This window comes from Somniosus microcephalus, unplaced genomic scaffold (genome assembly GCF_052327205.1).
Source record: "Somniosus microcephalus isolate GS21.2 unplaced genomic scaffold, FLI_Smic_1.0 unresolved_chr1, whole genome shotgun sequence".
Taxonomy (NCBI): Eukaryota; Metazoa; Chordata; class Chondrichthyes; order Squaliformes; family Somniosidae; genus Somniosus; species Somniosus microcephalus.
The window spans coordinates 80,063,648-80,079,514 of record NW_028225179.1 but is presented as its reverse complement, the minus strand read 5'-3'; the positions used below and the strand labels follow the sequence as shown (position 1 = coordinate 80,079,514).

The following is a 15,867-nucleotide window of genomic DNA, read 5'->3' as shown; positions in this document are numbered from 1 at the left end:
GCTTGCTCTATCTCCTCTCTGTCTCCCCCGCTCGCTCTGTCTCCCCCACTCTCTGTCTCCCGCTCTCTCTGTCTCCCGCCTCCCGCTCTCTCTGCCTCCCCCTCTCTCTCTCTCTCTCTCCCCCCTCTCTCTTGCTCTCTCTCCCTCTCTCCCTCTCTCTCTTGCTCTCTCTCCCTCTCTCTCTCTGACTCCCCCTCTTTCTCTGTCTCTCCCTCTCACTCTGTCTCCCGCTCTCTCTCTGTCTCCCGCTCTCTCTGTCTCCCGCTCTCTCTGTCTCCCGCTCTCTCTGTCTCCCTCTCACTCTGTCTCCCGCTCTCTCTCTGTCTCCCGCTCTCTCTCTGTCTCCCGCTCTCTCTCTGTCTCCCGCTCTCTCCGTCTCCCGCTCTCTCCGTCTCCCGCTCGCTCCGTCTCCCGCTCTCTCTGTCTCCCGCTCTCTGTCTCCCGCTCTCTCTGTCTCCCGCTCTCTCTGTCTCCCGCTCTCTCCCGTCTCCCTCTCCCCCTCTCTCTCTTCCTCTCTCTCCCTCTCCCTGTCTACCTCTCTCTTTCGCTCCCTCTTTCTCAGTCTCCCTCTCAGTCTCCCTCTCCCTTTCTGTCTCACTCTCTCTCTGTTTCACTCTCTCTATCTCACTCTCTCTCTCTGTCTCCATGTCTCCCTCTCGCCCTGTCTCCCTCTCTGTCTTCCTTTCTCTGTCTCCCTCTCTGTCTGTCTCCCTCTCTCTGTCTCCCTCTCCCTCTGTCTCCCCCCTCTCTGTCTCCCCCTCTCTCTATCTCCATATCTCTCTGTCTCCCTCTCTCTCTGTCTCCCTCTCTGTCTCCCTCTCTCTCTGTCTCCCTCTCTCCCTCCCCCTCTCTCTCTCTCTCTGTCTGTCTCCCTCTCTCTCTGTCTCCCTCTCTCTCTGTCTCCCTCTCTCCCTCCCCCTCTCTCTCTCTCTCTGTCTGTCTCCCCCTCTCTCCGTCTCCCTCTCTCTCCGTCTCCCTCTCTCTCCGTCTCCCTCTTTCTCCGTCTCCCTCTCTCTCCGTCTCCCTCTCTCTCCATCTCCCTCTCTCTCTCTCTCTCTGTGTCTCCCCCTCTCTGTGTCTCCCCCTCTCTCTGTCTCCCCCTCTCTCTGTCTCTCTCTCTCTGTGTCTCCCGCTCTCTCTGTCTCCCGCTCTCTCTGTCTCCCCTTCTCTCTGTCTTCCCCGTCTCTGTCTCCCCCTCTCTCTGTCTCTCTCTCTCTCTGTGTCTCCCGCTCTCTCTGTCTCCCTCTCTCTCTGTCACCCCCTCTCTCTCTCTCTCTCTCTGTGTGTCCCGCTCCCTCTGCCTCCCGCTCCCTCTGCCTCCCGCTCCCTCTGCCTCCCGCTCCCTCTGTCTCCCCCGCTCTCCCTCTCTCTCTCTTTCTGTCTCCCTCTCTCTCTCCGTCTCCCTCTCTCTCCGTCTCCCTCTCTCTCCATCTCCCTCTCTCTCCATCTCCCTCTCTCTCCATCTCCCTCTCTCTCTCCGTCTCCCTCTCTCCGTCTCCCTCTCTCCGTCTCCCTCTCTCTCCATCTCCCTCTCTCTCTCCGTCTCCCTCTCTCTGTCTCCCTCCCTCTCTGTCTCCCTCCCTCTCTGTCTCCCTCCCTCTCTGTCACCCTCTCTCTGTCTCCCGCTCTCTCTGTCTCCCCCTCTCTCTCCCCCCCTCTCTCTTTCTCCCCCTCTCCCTCTCTCTCCCTCCCTCCCTCTTTCTCTCCCTCCCTCTCTCTCGGTCTCCCTCTCTCTCTCTGTCTCCCCGTCTTTCTCTGTCTCCCCCTCTCTCTCTGTCGCCCTCTCTCTCTCTCTCCCTCTCTCTGCCTCCCGCGCTCTCTGCCTTCCGCGCTCTCTGCCTCCCGCTCCCTCTGCCTCCCGCTCCCTCTGCCTCCCGCTCCCTCTGCCTCCCGCTCCTTCTCCCCCTCTTTCTCCCCCTCTCTCTGTCTCCCCCTCTCTCTGTCTCCCCGCTCGCTCTGTCTCCCCTGCTCGTTCTGTCTCCCCTGCTCGTTCTGTCTCCCCCGCTCGCTCTGTCTCCCGCTCGCTCTGTCTCCCGCTCGCTCTGTCTCCCGTTCGCTCTCTCTCTCCCCCTCTCTCTCTCCCCCTCTCTCCCCCTCTCTCTGCCTCCCCCTCTCTCCCTGTGTCGCTCTCTCCGTGTCGCTCTCTCCCTGCGTCGCTCTCTCCCTGCCTCGCTCTCTCCCTGCCTCGCTCTCTCCCTCTCGCTCTCCCCCTCTCTCGCTCGCTCCCTCTCTCCCGTCTCCCTGCCTGACTCGCTCTCTCCCTTTCTCGCTCTCTCCCTTTCTCGCTCTCTCCCTTTCTCGCTCTCTCCCTGCCTCGCTCTCTCCCTGCCTCGCTCTCCCCCTCTCTCGCTCGCTCCCTCTCTCCCTGTCTCGCGCTCTCCGTCTCACGTCTCCCTGCCTGACTCGCTCTCTCCCTTTCTCGCTCTCTCCCTTTCTCGCTCTCTCCCTGTCTCGCTCTCTCTACCTGTGTCGCTCTCTCCCTGTCTGTCTCGCCCTCTCTCTCTCTCTCTCTCTCCCTCTCTCCCTCTCTTCCTCTCACTCTCTCTCTCCGTCTCCCTCTCTGCATCTCCCTCTCTCCCTCTTCATCTCTCTCTCTCTGTCTCCCGCCCACTCCGTCTCCCGCCCTCTCCGTCTCCCGCCCTCTCTCTCTGTCTTCCCCTCTGTCTCCCTCTCTCTCTGTCTCCCCCTCTCTCTGTCTCCCACTCTCTCTGTCTCCCACTCTCTCTGTCTCCCACTCTCTCTGTCTCCCCCTCTCTCTGTCTCCCCCTCTCTCTGTCTCCCTCTCTCTCTGTCTCCCTCTCGCTCTCCCTCCCTCTCGCTCTCCCTCCCGCTCGCTCTCCCTCTCGCTCGCTCTCCCTCTCGCTCGCCCTCCCTCTCCCCCTCACTCTGTCTCCCTCTCACTCCCTCACGTTCTCTCTCCGTCTCTCTCTCTCTCCCTGTCTTGCTCTCCCCCTGTATCGCTCTCCCCGTCTCACTCTCCCCCTGCCTCGCTCTCCCCGTCTCGCTCTCCCCCTGTCTCGCTCTCTCCGTCTCGCTCTCTCCGTCTCACTCTCTCCCTGTCTCGCTCTCTCCCTGTCTCGCTCTCTCCGTCTCGCTCTCGCCCTGTCTCGCTCTCTCCCTGTCTCGCTCTCTCCGTCTCGCTCTCCCCGTCTCGCTTCCCCCTGTCTCGCTCTCCCCCTGTCTCGCTCTCTCCGTCTCGCTCTCTCCCTGTCTCGCTCTCTCTCTGTCTCGCTCTCTCCCTGTCTCGCTCTCTCCGTCTCGCTCTCTCCCTGTCTCGCTCTCCCCCGTCTAGCTCTCTCCCTGTCTCGCTCTGACCCGCTCTCGCTGTCTGTCTCGCTCTCCCCCTGTCTAGCTCTCTCCCTGTCTCGCTCTCTCCGTCTCACTCTCTCTCCGTCTCGCTCTCTCCTTGTCTCGCTCTCCCGGTCTCGCTCTCTCCCCGTCTCGCTCTCTCCCCGTCTCGCTCTCTCCCCGTCTGTCTCGCTCTCTCCCCGTCTGTCTCGCTCTCTCCCTGTCTGTCTCGCTCTCTCCCTGTCTGTCTCGCTCTCTCCCTGTCTGTCTCGCTCTCTCCCTGTCTGCCTCGCTCTCTCCCTGTCTGCCTCGCTCTCTCCCTGTCTGTCTCGCTCTCTCTCTCCCTGTCTCGCTCTCTCCCTGTCTCGCTCTCTCCCTGTCTCGCTCTCTCCCTGTCTCGCTCTCTCCGTCTGTCTCGCTCTCTCCCTGTCTGCCTCGCTCTCTCCCTGTCTGTCTCGCTCTCTCCCTGTCTGTCTCGCTCTCTCTCCCTGTCTCGCTCTCTCCCTGTCTTGCTCTCTCCCTGTCTCGCTCTCTCCCTGTCTCGCTCTCTCCCTGTCTCGCTCTCTCTACCTGTCTCGCTCTCTCCCTGTCTTGCGCTCTCCCTGTCTTGCGCTCTCCCTGTCTGTCTCGCCCTCTCCCTCTCTGTCTCTCTCTCCCTCTCTCCCCGTCTCGCTCTCTCCCCGTCAGTCTCGCTCTCTCCGTCTCGCTCTCTCCCTGTCTCGCTCTCTCCCTGTCTCGCTCTCTCCCTGTCTCGCTCTCTCTACCTGTCTCGCTCTCTCTACCTGTCTCGCTCTCTCCCTGTCTCGCGCTCTCCCTGTCTCGCGCTCCCCCAGTCTCGTGCTCTCCCTGTCTGTCTTGCCCTCTCCCTCTCTGTCTCTCTCTCCCTGTCTCCCTCTCTCCCTCTCTCCCTGTCTCCCTCTCTCCCTGTCTCCCTCTCTCCCTGCCTCGCTGTCTCCCTGCCTCGCTCTCTCCCTACCTCACTCTCTCCCTGTCTCGCGCTCTCTCCCTGCCTCGCGCTCGCTCACTGACTCCCCCTCTCCCTGCCTCCCCCTCTCCCTGCCTCCCTCTCCCTGCCTCCCCTCTCCGTCTTCCCCTCTCCCCACCTCTCCCTGTCCTGCTGCCCCCGTCGCGCTGTCCCCCTCTCGCTCTGTCCCCCTCTCGCTCTCTCTCTCTCCTTCTCTGTCTCCCTCTCTCCCTGTCTCCCTCTCTGTCTCCCTCTCTCTGTCTCCCCCTCTCTCTGTCTTCCCCTCTCGCTGTCTCCCCCCCTCTGTCTCCCCCTCTCTCTGTATCCCTCTCTCTTTGTCACCCTCTCTCTCTCCCTGTCTCCCTCTCTCTCCCTCTCTCAATGTCTCCTCCTCTCTCCGTCTCCCTCTCACTCCCTGTCTCCCCCTCTCTCTCCCCCTCTTCCTCTCTCCCCCTTTCTCTCCCTCTCGCTGTCTCTCTGTCTCCCTCTCTGTCTCCCTCTCTCTGTCTCCCTCTCTCTGTCTCCCCTTTTCCCCCGCTCTCTCTCCTTTTCCCCCTCTCTTTCCTTTTCCCCCTCTCTCTCTCCTTTTCCCCCTCTCTCTCCCCTTTCCCCCCTCTCTCTCCCCTTTCCCCCCTCTGTGTCAGCTGTGTCTCAGTGAGTAGCACACTCGCCTCTGAGTCAGAAGGTTGTGGGTTCAAGTCCCACTTCAGGGACTTGAGCAAATAAAGCTAGGCTGACACTCCAGTGCAGTGCTGAGGGAGTGCTGTTTGTGGGACCTTGCTGTGCGCAAATTGGCTGCTGCGTTTCCCACATTACAACAGTGACTCCACTTCAGAAGTACTTCATTGTCTGTGAAGAACTTTGAGACGTCCAGTGGCCGTGAAAGGTGCTATATAAATGCAAGTCTTTCTTTCTTTCTCTGTCACTCCCTCGCTCTGTATGTCAGGAGGAGGAGGCCCTCCTCTCAGAGATGGATGTGACGGGCCAGGCGTTTGAGGACATGCAGGAACAGAATATCCGTCTGATGCAGCAGCTGCGGGAGAAGGACGACGCAAACTTCAAGCTCATGTCCGAACGCATCAAATCAAACCAGATCCACAAGCTGCTGAAGGAGGAGAAAGAGGAGCTAGGTGACCAAGTCATGACCTTAAAAACCCAGGTCAGTGTGTGCAAGGAGCGAAGGTCAGAGGGTGCAATAAGCAATGGTCAGAAGGTGCAGGGAGCAAAGGTCAGAAGGTGCAGGGAGCAACGGTCAGAAGGTGCAGGGAGCAAAGGTCAGAAGGTGCAGGGAGCAATGGTCAGAAGGTGCAGGGAGCAAAGGTCAGAGGATGCAGGAAGTGAAGGTCAGAGGGTGCAGGGAGCAATGGTCAGATGGTTCAGGGAGCGAAGGTCAGAGGGTGCAGGGAACGAAGGTCAGTGTGTGCAGGGAGCGAAGGTCAGTGTGTGCAGGGAGCGAAGGTCAGAGGGTGCAGGGAGCGAAGGTCAGTGTGTGCAGGGAGCGAAGGTCAGTGTGTGCAGGGAGCGAAGGTCAGAAGGTGCAGGGAACGAAGGTCAGAGGGTTCAGGGAGCAAAGGTCAGAGGGTGCAGGGAACGAAGGTCAGAAGATTGTAGGGAGCAATGGTCAGATGGTTCAGGGAGCGAAGGTCAGAGGGTGCAGGGAACGAAGGTCAGTGTGTGCAGGGAGCGAAGGTCAGAGGGTGCAGGGAGCGAAGGTCAGAAGGTGTAGGGAGCGAAGGTCAGAAGATGCAGGGAGCGAAGGTCAGTGTGTGCAGGGAGCGAAGGTCAATGTGTGCAGGGAGCGAAGGTCAGAGGGTGCAGGGAGTGAAGGTCAGAGGGTGTAGGGAGCGAAGGTCAGAAGATGCAGGGAGCGACGGTCAGTGTGTGCAGGGAGCGAAGGTCAGTGTGTGCAGGGAGCGAAGGTCAGAGGGTGGAGGGAGTGAACATAAGAAATAGGAGCAGGAGTAGGCCAATCGGCCCCTCGAGCCTGCTCCGCCATTCGATAAGATCACGGCTGATCTGATCCTAACTGCCAATCCACTGTCACAGAACCATCTCCTGCATCTAACAGAATTAGACACACGAAATAGGAGCAGGATCAGGCTACACGGCCCCTGGGCCCGCTCCGCGAACCACAGGGCCATGACCGATCCGAACCTAGACTCATGTCCAAATTCCTGCCCGCTCCCCGTAACCCTTAATTCCCTTTACTTCTAGGAAACTGTCTATTTCTGTTTTAAATTTATGTAATGATGTAGCTTCTACAGCTTTTTGGGGCAGCATATTCCATGGACCTACCACCCTCTGAGTGAAGTAGTTCCTCCTCATCTCAGTTTTGAAAGAGCAGCCCCTTATTCTAAGACTATGCCCCCTAGTTCTAGTTTCACCCATCATCGGGAACATCTTCCCTGCATCCACCCGATCCAACCCCTTCACAATCTTATATGTTTCAATAAGATCGCCTCTCATTCTTCTGAACTCCAATGAGTAGAGTCCCAATCTACTCAACCTCTCCTCATATGTCCATCCCCTCATCCCCGGGATTAACCGAGTGAACCTTCTTTGTACTGACTCGAGAGCAAGTATGTCCTTTCTTAAGTATGGACACCAAAACTGTACGCAGTATTCCAGGTGCGGTCTCACCAATACCTTGTACAACTGAAGCAATACCTCCCTATTTTTATATTCTATTCCCCCTAGCAATGAAAGCCAACATTCCATTGGCCTTCTTAATCACTTGCTGCACCTGCATACTAACCTTTTGAGTTTCGTGCACCAGGACCCCCAGATCCCTTTGTACTTCAGTACTTTCCAGTTTCTTGCCATTAAGATAATAACTTGCTCTACGATTTTTCCTGCCAAAGTGCATAACCTCACACTTTCCAGTATTGTATTCCATCTGCCAAATCTCTGCCCACTTACTTAGCCTGTCTTATGTCCCCTTGAAGGTTTTTTATGTCCTCCTCACTCACTACTTTCCCCCCCATCTTAGTATCATCTGCAAACTTTGATATGTTACACTCGGTCCCCTCCTCCAAATCGTTAATATAGATTGTAAAGAGTTGGGGACCCAGCACTGACCCCTGTGGAACACCACTAGTTACTGATTGCCAGTCTGAGAATGAACCATTTATCCCAACTCTCTGCCTTCTGTTAGATAGCCAATCCTCTATCCATGCCAGAATATTACCCCCAATCCCGTGATTTTTTATCTTAAGCAATAATCTTTTGTGTGGCACCTTGTCAAATGCCTTTTGGAAGTCTAAATACACTACGTCCACTGGTTCCCCTTTATCCACCCTATATGTTACTTCCTCAAAGAACTCCAGCAATTTGTCAAACATGACTTCCCCTTCCAGCTGTACAAAACGCTGGTGAGGCCACAGCTGGAGTACTGTGTGCAGTTCTGGTCGCCTCACTATAGGAAGGATGTGATTGCTTTGGAGAGGGTGCAGAGAAGATTCACCAGGATGTTACCTGGGATGGAGCGCCTCAGCTATGAATAAAGGCTAAACAGGCTGGGGTTGTTTTCCTTGGAGCAAAGAAGGCTGAGGGGGGACCTGATTGAGGTGTACAAAATGATGAGGGGCATAGATAGGGTAGATAAAGAGGAACGTTTCCCCTTAGTAGGGGGGTCAATAACAAGGGGGCATAGATTCAGGGTAAGGGGCAGGAGATTTAGAGGGGATTTGAGGAGGAACTTTTTCACCCAGAGGGTGGTTGGAATCTGGAACTCACTGCCTGAAAGGGTGGTAGAGGCAGGAACCCTCACAACATTCAAGAAGCATTTGGATGAGCACTTGAAATGCCATTGCATACAAGGCTATGGACCAAATGCTGGAAAATGGGATTAGACTGGACAGGGATTGATGGACGGCGCAGACACGATGGGCCGAAGGGCCTCTTTCTGTGCTGTAAAACTCTATGGCCTAGAAATTCAGCTGTTTGCGCCAGCCGTTAGCGCCAGATTTCCGGCGCTATCCACTTAGCGCCCGGGCACCGCCGGATCTGCGCCTACGCCGAAATTCAGCTGGGCTTTAGCGCCGGCGCAAAGTGTTAGCGCCCGCTCAGCTGCGCGCGCATCTTATGACGTCATTCCGTCGTGCAACGCCGTTTGTGCGCCCCAAACCGGAAATTCAGTGGCGCCCGGCCGATGTGGGCGTGGCGCTGCTAAGAACTGTGAAATGGAACTCAACAGAGGCCCTGTGGGATTCGGGGAGCGCTAATTAAAGGGCACATCCACTCACCCATAAAAGCCAGCCATTTCGCTGCAATGACTTGACTGGTTTGGATTTCTGCACAGAGAGCAAGGCACAGAGATTACTGATTTCGGACACCATAGGAGAGGTATTTTTGGCTTCTAGCCAGTGCTTTGACATTTGCATCCTTGTGATTTTGCTGTTTGGAACTTTGTAATGGGGGCTGCATGGGGGGCCAACCCTCAGTTGCTACATTTTGTGCGAAGGGCTCGCAGACGCTTTGAGAGAGGGCCAGGCATGCCTAGACGCAGAGGGGCCATTAAGCGTCGCCAACGTAGGCCTTACCCAGTCAGGCAATACCGGGAGCAGGTCTCATATCTCACCATGACTGCGGCGCATTGTGTTAAGAGGCTGCGCTTCAGAAGGGAGGTGGTTGGAGAGATCTGCCAGCTGCTTCATGCAGATTTGCAGCCACAGCTCATGTCCAGGGCGTCTCTCTCGGTGGAAGTGAAGGTCACGGTGGCTCTCAGCTTTTATGCAAGCGGCTCCTTCCAAGCCGCTGCTGGGGACATTGCGAACATCTCCCAGTTCGCCACGCATCGCTGCATCCGACAGGTCACCGAAGCACTTTTCGCGAGGAGGCACCAATTCATCTCCTTCCCCATGACCCAACACAAGCAGGAGCAGCGTGCAGTCGGATTTGCCAGGATCGCGGGCTTCCCCATGGTGCAGGGCGCCATTGACTGCACGCATGTGGCTATGCGGGCACCTATCCACAATGCCGAGCAATACCGCAACCGGAAGGGCTACCATTCCCTAAATGTGCAGCTGGTGTGTGACCACAGGCAGCGCATCCTAGCTGTCAATGCCCGCTTCCCAGGAAGCAGCCACGATGCCTTTATCCTGCGCCAGACTACTGTGGCTGACATGTTCCAGGCACAGCCTCCACCAAGGGGATGGCTTATCGGGGACAAGGGCTACCATTTGTGCAGATGGCTCATGACCCCGCTCCGCGCGCCCAGGACCCCAGCGGAGCTGGCATACAACGAAAGCCATCAAGCCACAAGGAACCTAATAGAGCAAACGATAGGCGTCCTCAAGCAACGGTTCCGTTGCCTGGATCGTTCGGGCGGGTCTCTTCAGTATTCGCCGGATAGAGTCTCCCAGTTCGTCGTGGTGTGCTGCATGCTCCACAACCTGGCTATCCGCAGGACTCAGGCACTGCCACCTGACATTGCCCCACCACCTCAGGAGGACGAGCAGGAGGACCCTGAGGAGGAGGAGCACCAGGCCAGGAGGGAGCGACAAGGTCCAAGGGCCGTCCGCCGGGGGCTTATTGCTCGACACTTCTAGGCCCCCTGTCAGGGAATGGCCTGGGCCACTGAACGCAGCCGCTCCGCAAGCCCTCAGCCGGTTAACCCAACAACCACTTGAAACATGACACCTGCACATGGTGAATAAATAAACATCTTTATTTCAAAAACTCAGGGCCCTTCCCACATGGAAGAGCAAAACAGAGAAGACCCCCAAAAAACAGTCACAAACTTCTGTCACTCCCAAAACCTGGGGAGGACTAACAAAACATCACCATCCAAATGGCCTTCCTCACTGGCCTAACAAAAACAAGCCCCCCCCACAACACAAACACCCCCATAAAACCAAACAACATAATGCCCCCCAGAACAGAAGCCCCCGCATCACCCAAACCCTCGCTCAACACACTCTATTCGGTGTGGCGAGAGGGCGAGTCTGTCGACAGCCGTCTTTTGCCCCGGCCCGTCCTGCTGCTGCGCCTCAAGCTGGGCCGTGAGGCTGTGGCGAGGCTGGGGGAAGGATCTTCAGGGCGACAAGGCGTCTCGCCAGATGCCCTTGGGGGTCGGCCTACACGAGGGCGGGCCCGGGAGGGGCCGGCTGGTGGCTGCTGCAGCTGTGGGTGGCCCTCTTCACTGCCTGCAGCAGCTCCTTGCACCCTGGCTGGGGGAGTGGCAGGCTCGCCTGCACCAATGGGGACAAGGTGGGTGATGCCAGGCGCGCGCTGGTCGCCAGACACACGTGCACTCGGGCGGCCTGGCCGGGGAGCAAGCGCGCCAAACTGTTGGTCGCCAGACCGGTGTGCGGCAGCAGGGCGGCGGCTGGCCTGGCGACGCCTCCGCGCCAGTGCGAGGGTGGCAGAAGTCAGTGCCCCAACTGCGCCGGCATGTGCCCGCATCTGCAGTGCCATTGTCTGCCCAGCACCTCTCAGCTGGCGACTGGCGTGCTGCGCTGCCTCGAGTTGTTGCACCCCCCTCTCATGCGCTGCCACAAGGAGCTCCACCCCCCTGGCGTGCGCTGCTGCGAATTGCTCCAGGCCCCTGGCCTGGGATTGGCCGAAAGCCACCACACTTTGTGCGAGGCTTTCGATGGCGTGAGGCACCTGTGCCACCACCTCCATGAATTCGACGTGCCGCCGCTCCGACGCCGCCGACATCTCGTCCAGGAGGCGCACCTCCTGGGCGACGTCCGAGTCCGGACTGGAGGGCGCCTCCACCCTCTGGCCAGAAGGCTGGCGTGCCGCCGGAGCCTTGCCGCGTGCGGCCACGCCACTGGGACCAGGTTCTGCCCTCCCCTCCACCGCCTCCCCCCTCTGGGCAGAAGGCTGGCGTGCCGCCGGAGCCTTGCCGCGTGCGTCCATGCCACTGGGACCAGGTTCGGGGCTCCCCTCCCCCGCCTCCCCCTGGCTCTCCGGCACGCCAGACGTCTCCCCTTCATTGCCATCTCCTGGAGCGGAGGAGGGTTCCCCCGAGGTGGCGCCTTCCTGCTGCTCCTCGACGTCCTCCTCCTCCGAGGGCCTGGCTGTCTGGGCTTCAGGGAGCACCTCCTCCTCACCAGCTGAAAGCAGGAAGGCACAAGTGTAGCTTTAGAGTGAGGACAGGCCGACAGCGAGGGAGGCCGCACTGGTGCATTATGCGCATTTTTCGGCCAGTGGGGAAGGATGTAGATCTGATGCGCGAGGGCAAGGAGAGAGGTGCACCCGGTCCTGTCCTTACCAGTGGGTTCCAGTATAGGGTCGGCGTCGCCGAGCGCCACAGGCCCAATCACCGGGTGACGCAGGAGTCGGGCCACCCTCTCTTCCAGAACCGTTAGCTCCTGGTAATCGCGAGGGCCTCCACCAGTGACACGCAGGCTCCTGGCGTTCCTCGCCAGCTTGGCCTGCAAGAGAAAGGAGGGCGTCTAAGTACAGTGTGGTGCCCCGTTGTTGTGTGTGAGTCCTCCCATGGTGGAATAGCTTGCACAGTGTGGTGCCCTGTTGCTGTGTGTGAGGCCTCCCATGGTGGAATAACTTGCACAGTGTGGTGCCCTGTTGCTGTGTGTGAGGCCTCCCATGGTGGAATAGCTTGCACAGTGTGGTGCCCTGTTGCTGTGTGTGAGGCCTCCCATGGTGGAATAGCTTGCACAGTGTGGTGCCCTGTTGCTGTGTGTGAGGCCTCCCATGGTGGAATAGCTTGCACAGTGTGGTGCCCTGTTGCTGTGTGTGAGGCCTCCCATGGTGGAATAGCTTGCACAGTGTGATAAGTGCAGAAAGAGCTATTGATTAACATGCAAGTGCCATTGCAGCGGCAGGAGGGCTGGGCATTAGACCTTTGATGTCCCTTTGGCCCTAATGGGAGGTGCACATGCAAGGATGAGGGGGACACTGGAAAGGGTACTCACCTTGACCAGCCGACATAGGTCATTGTATTTCTTGCGGCACTGGTCCGCACTCCTGGGAACATCGGAGTTGGAGGAGACCCTCCGGGCAATTTTGGTCCACGCCTCCCTGAACTGGCTCCTGGGAGCCTTCCTGCCACTAGCCGGGCACACGACCCGTCTTCTCTTGCGTACCCCATGAAGGAGCACACCCAGCGCATGCTCAGAGAACCGCTGGGCTCTTTCACGGGCCCTCTCCATGACCTCCAGGCGTTGATTTGGTACACAACCAGTCCTGAGGCCGAGTTGCAGGGCTACAGCATGCAGGGCGTGGCTGCAGTCAAAGTTGACCCTTCCCCCTTTAAGAGCTGGCTGGCGTCAGGGTGTCTGCTGACACTCACCACATGATCGCACCTGCGCTGCGCCCGGAATCGGCGTTATCAGGCTGCATCGCCGGATTAGCGCCTGAACACAGGGTTCCAACGCCTTTTGCAGCGCTCGGCCAAAAAGTTGGCCAAATCTACTGAATTTCGGCGAGCTCGCCTGCACTTTCCGGCGGCCGCTAAATTTGCCAAGTGCCCGACTTTAGCGCCGCAATAGCGTCCGAACTGAATTTCTAGGCCTATGACTCTAAAACCATGCTGACTTTGTCGTATTAAATTATGATTATCCAAATGATCCAAGTGAAGGTCAGAGGGTGGAGGGAGCGAAGGTCAGAGGGTGCAGGGAGCGAAGGTGAGAGGTTGCAGGGAGCGAAGGTCAGAGGGTGCAGGGAGCAATGGTCAGAAGGTGCAGGGAGCAAAGGTCAGAAGGTGCAGGGAACGAAGCTCATGGTTCAGGGAGCGAAGGTCAGAGGGTGCAGGGAACGAAGGTCAGAAGATGTAGGGAGCAAAGGTCAGAGGGTGCAGGGAGCAATCGTCAGAAGGTGCAGGGAGCAAAGGTCAGAAGGTGCAGGGAACGAAGGTCAGATGGTTCAGGGAGCGAAGGTCAGAGTGCAGGGAACGAAGGTCAGAAGATGTAGGGAGCAAACGTCAGAGGGTGCAGGGAGCGAAGGTCAGAGGGTGCAGGGGGCGAAGGTCAGTGTGTGCAGGGAGCGAAGGTCAGTGTATGCAGGGAGTGAAGGTCAGAGGGTGGAGGGAGCGAAGGTCAGAGGGTGCAGGGAGCGAAGGTCAGAGGGTGCAGGGAGCGACGGTGAGAGGTTGCAGGGAGCGAAGGTCAGAGGGTGCAGGGAGCAATGGTCAGAAGGTGCAGGGAGCAAAGGTCAGAAGGTGCAGGGAACGAAGCTCATGGTTCAGGGAGCGAAGGTCAGAGGGTGCAGGGAACGAAGGTCAGAGGGTGCAGGGAGCAATGGTCAGAAGGTGCAGGGAGCAAAGGTCAGAAGGTGCAGGGAACGAAGCTCATGGTTCAGGGAGCGAAGGTCAGAGGGTGCAGGGAACAAAGGTCAGAGGGTGCAGGGAACGAAGGTCAGAAGATGCAGGGAGCAAAGGTCAGAGGGTGCAGGGAGCGACGGTCAGAGGGTGCAGGGAGCGAAGGTCAGAAGATGCAGGGAGCGAAGGTCAGTGTGTGCAGGGAGCGAAGGTCAGTGTGTGCAGGGAGTGAAGGTCAGAGGGTGGAGGGAGCGAAGGTCAGTGTGTGCAGGGAGCGAAGGTCAGTGTATGCAGGGAGTGAAGGTCAGAGGGTGGAGGGAGCGAAGGTCAGTGTGTGCAGGGAGCGAAGGTCAGTATGCAGGGAGTGAAGGTCAGAGGGTGGAGGGAGCGAAGGTCAGAGGGTGCAGGGAGCGAAGGTCAGTGTATGCAGGGAGCAAATGTGCGAGTGCGCCGGGGGCGAATGTGCGAGCGCGTGGGGAGCGGAGGGCACTGTTCACTCCGTTAAATATCTCACCTACCACCTCTCTCCCCTCCCCCTCCCACTCCCTTCCCCTCTTCCTCTCTGTTCTCTCTCTCCGATCCCCCTCTCTCCGTTCCCCCTCCCTCTCCGTTCCCCCTCTCTCTCTCCATTCCCCTTTCTCTTTCTCTGTTCCCCCTCTCTCTCTCCGTTCCTCCTCTTTTTCTTTCCCCGTTCCCCCTCTTTTTCTTTCTCTGTTCCCCCTCTCTCCGCTCCCCTGTCTCTTTCCGTTCCCGCTCTATCCGTTCTCTCACTCTCTCTCTCTCTGTTCTCTCACTCCCTCTCTCCAGGTCGACGCCCAGCTGCAGGTGGTGAAAAAGTTGGAGGAGAAGGAGCACCTGCTGCAGACTAACCTTAGCACCATGGAGAAGGAGCTATCCCTGCGCACCCAGACCGTCGAGATGCACAAACGCAAGGTAGGTGGAGTGGGGAAGGAGGAGGGGATGACGGAGGAGTGGGGAGTGGAGGGGGAGGGAGGATGGAGGAATAGGGAGTGCAGGGGAGAGGGGGGACAGAGGTGTGGAGAGTGCAGGGGAGAGGGGGAACAGAGGAGTGGAGGGGAGACGGAGGAGGGGAGGAGGAGTGGGGAGTGCAGGGGAGAGGGGGGACGGATGAGTGGAGAGGGGGTGGGAGGAGTGGGGAGAGCCAGGGACTCATAACGCCCATATACAAAAGTGGGGACAAAGTCGACCCAAATAACTATCGAGGCATCTGTGTAAACAGTAACCTGGGGAAGGTATTCTGTAGTATCATAAACAAAAGACTTATAAACTTCCTTGAGGAGCACAATGTCTTGAGTAAAAGCCAAATTGGATTCCTGCCAAACTATAGAACATCAGATCATATCTTCACCCTACAGACCCTAATTGACAAACACGTTCATCAAAACAAAAGCAAAATCTACGCATGCTTTATAGATTTCCAGAAGGCTTTCGATTCCATCTGGCATGACGGTTTATTCCTGAAACTTATCGAAAGCGGGGTAGGGGGAAAAACATATGATGTAATCAAATCAATGTATACAAACAACAAATGTGCAGTTAAAATTGGAGACAAACAAACAAAATACTTCCTACAGGGGCAGGGGGTGACGCAGGGCTAGCCAATCTCACCGACACTCTTTAATATTTACATAAATGAATTGGCAAAACTACTTGAACAATCTACAGCACCCGGCCTCACCCTATACGAATCCAAGGTTAAATTCCTCCTCTATGCAGATGACCTGGTTCTGCTGTCACCAACTAAGGAGGGTCTACAGCAGAACCTGGATCTGCTGGAGTCGTACTGCCAGACTTGGGCCCTGACAATAAATCCCCAAAAAACCAAAGTCCTTGTGTTCCAGCAAAGATCCAGACATCAGGGACCCAAAATAAATTTCACACGAGGAACAACCAAAATTGAACAAACCACTAACTACACATACTTGGGCTTAAAAATCAGTTCTACGGGAAATTTCAAACTGGCTGTGAATGAACTGAAAGAGAAAGCAAGAAGGGCTTTCTATGCCATTAAAAAATCAATCCAAATAGAAATCCCAATTAGCATTTGGCTCAAAATTTTCAAATCAGTAATTGAACCAATTGCACTCTATGGCAGTGTGGTGTGGGGACCGCTAACACAACAAGAATTTGCAAAATGGAACAAACACCCAATTGACATCCTACATGCAGAATTCTGTAAAAGTATCCTCCGGACTCAAAGGAAACCCGTAAACAATGCATGCAGGGCAGAACTAGGCCAATATCCATTAATAATCACTATCCAAAAAAGAGCCACCAAATTCTGGAAACATCTAGAAATGAGCAACCCCCAATGCTATCATTACGAAGCCCTGAAATGCCAAGAGAGGACCATAAAGAAGAATAC

At 57.1% G+C, this 15,867-nt stretch overlaps 1 protein-coding gene across 1 annotated transcript in view; it reads left to right on the top strand.

The window, feature by feature from the left end:
- Positions 1-15,867, top strand: part of LOC147095522 (E3 ubiquitin-protein ligase BRE1A-like) — a 228,344-nt gene that overhangs the window by 139,743 nt on the left and 72,734 nt on the right. Inside the window, exons 10-11 of the mRNA XM_085973658.1 lie at positions 5,199-5,411; positions 14,289-14,414. Coding sequence (XP_085829784.1) covers positions 5,199-5,411; positions 14,289-14,414 — 339 coding nt within the window. The remainder of the gene's footprint in view (positions 1-5,198; positions 5,412-14,288; positions 14,415-15,867) is intronic.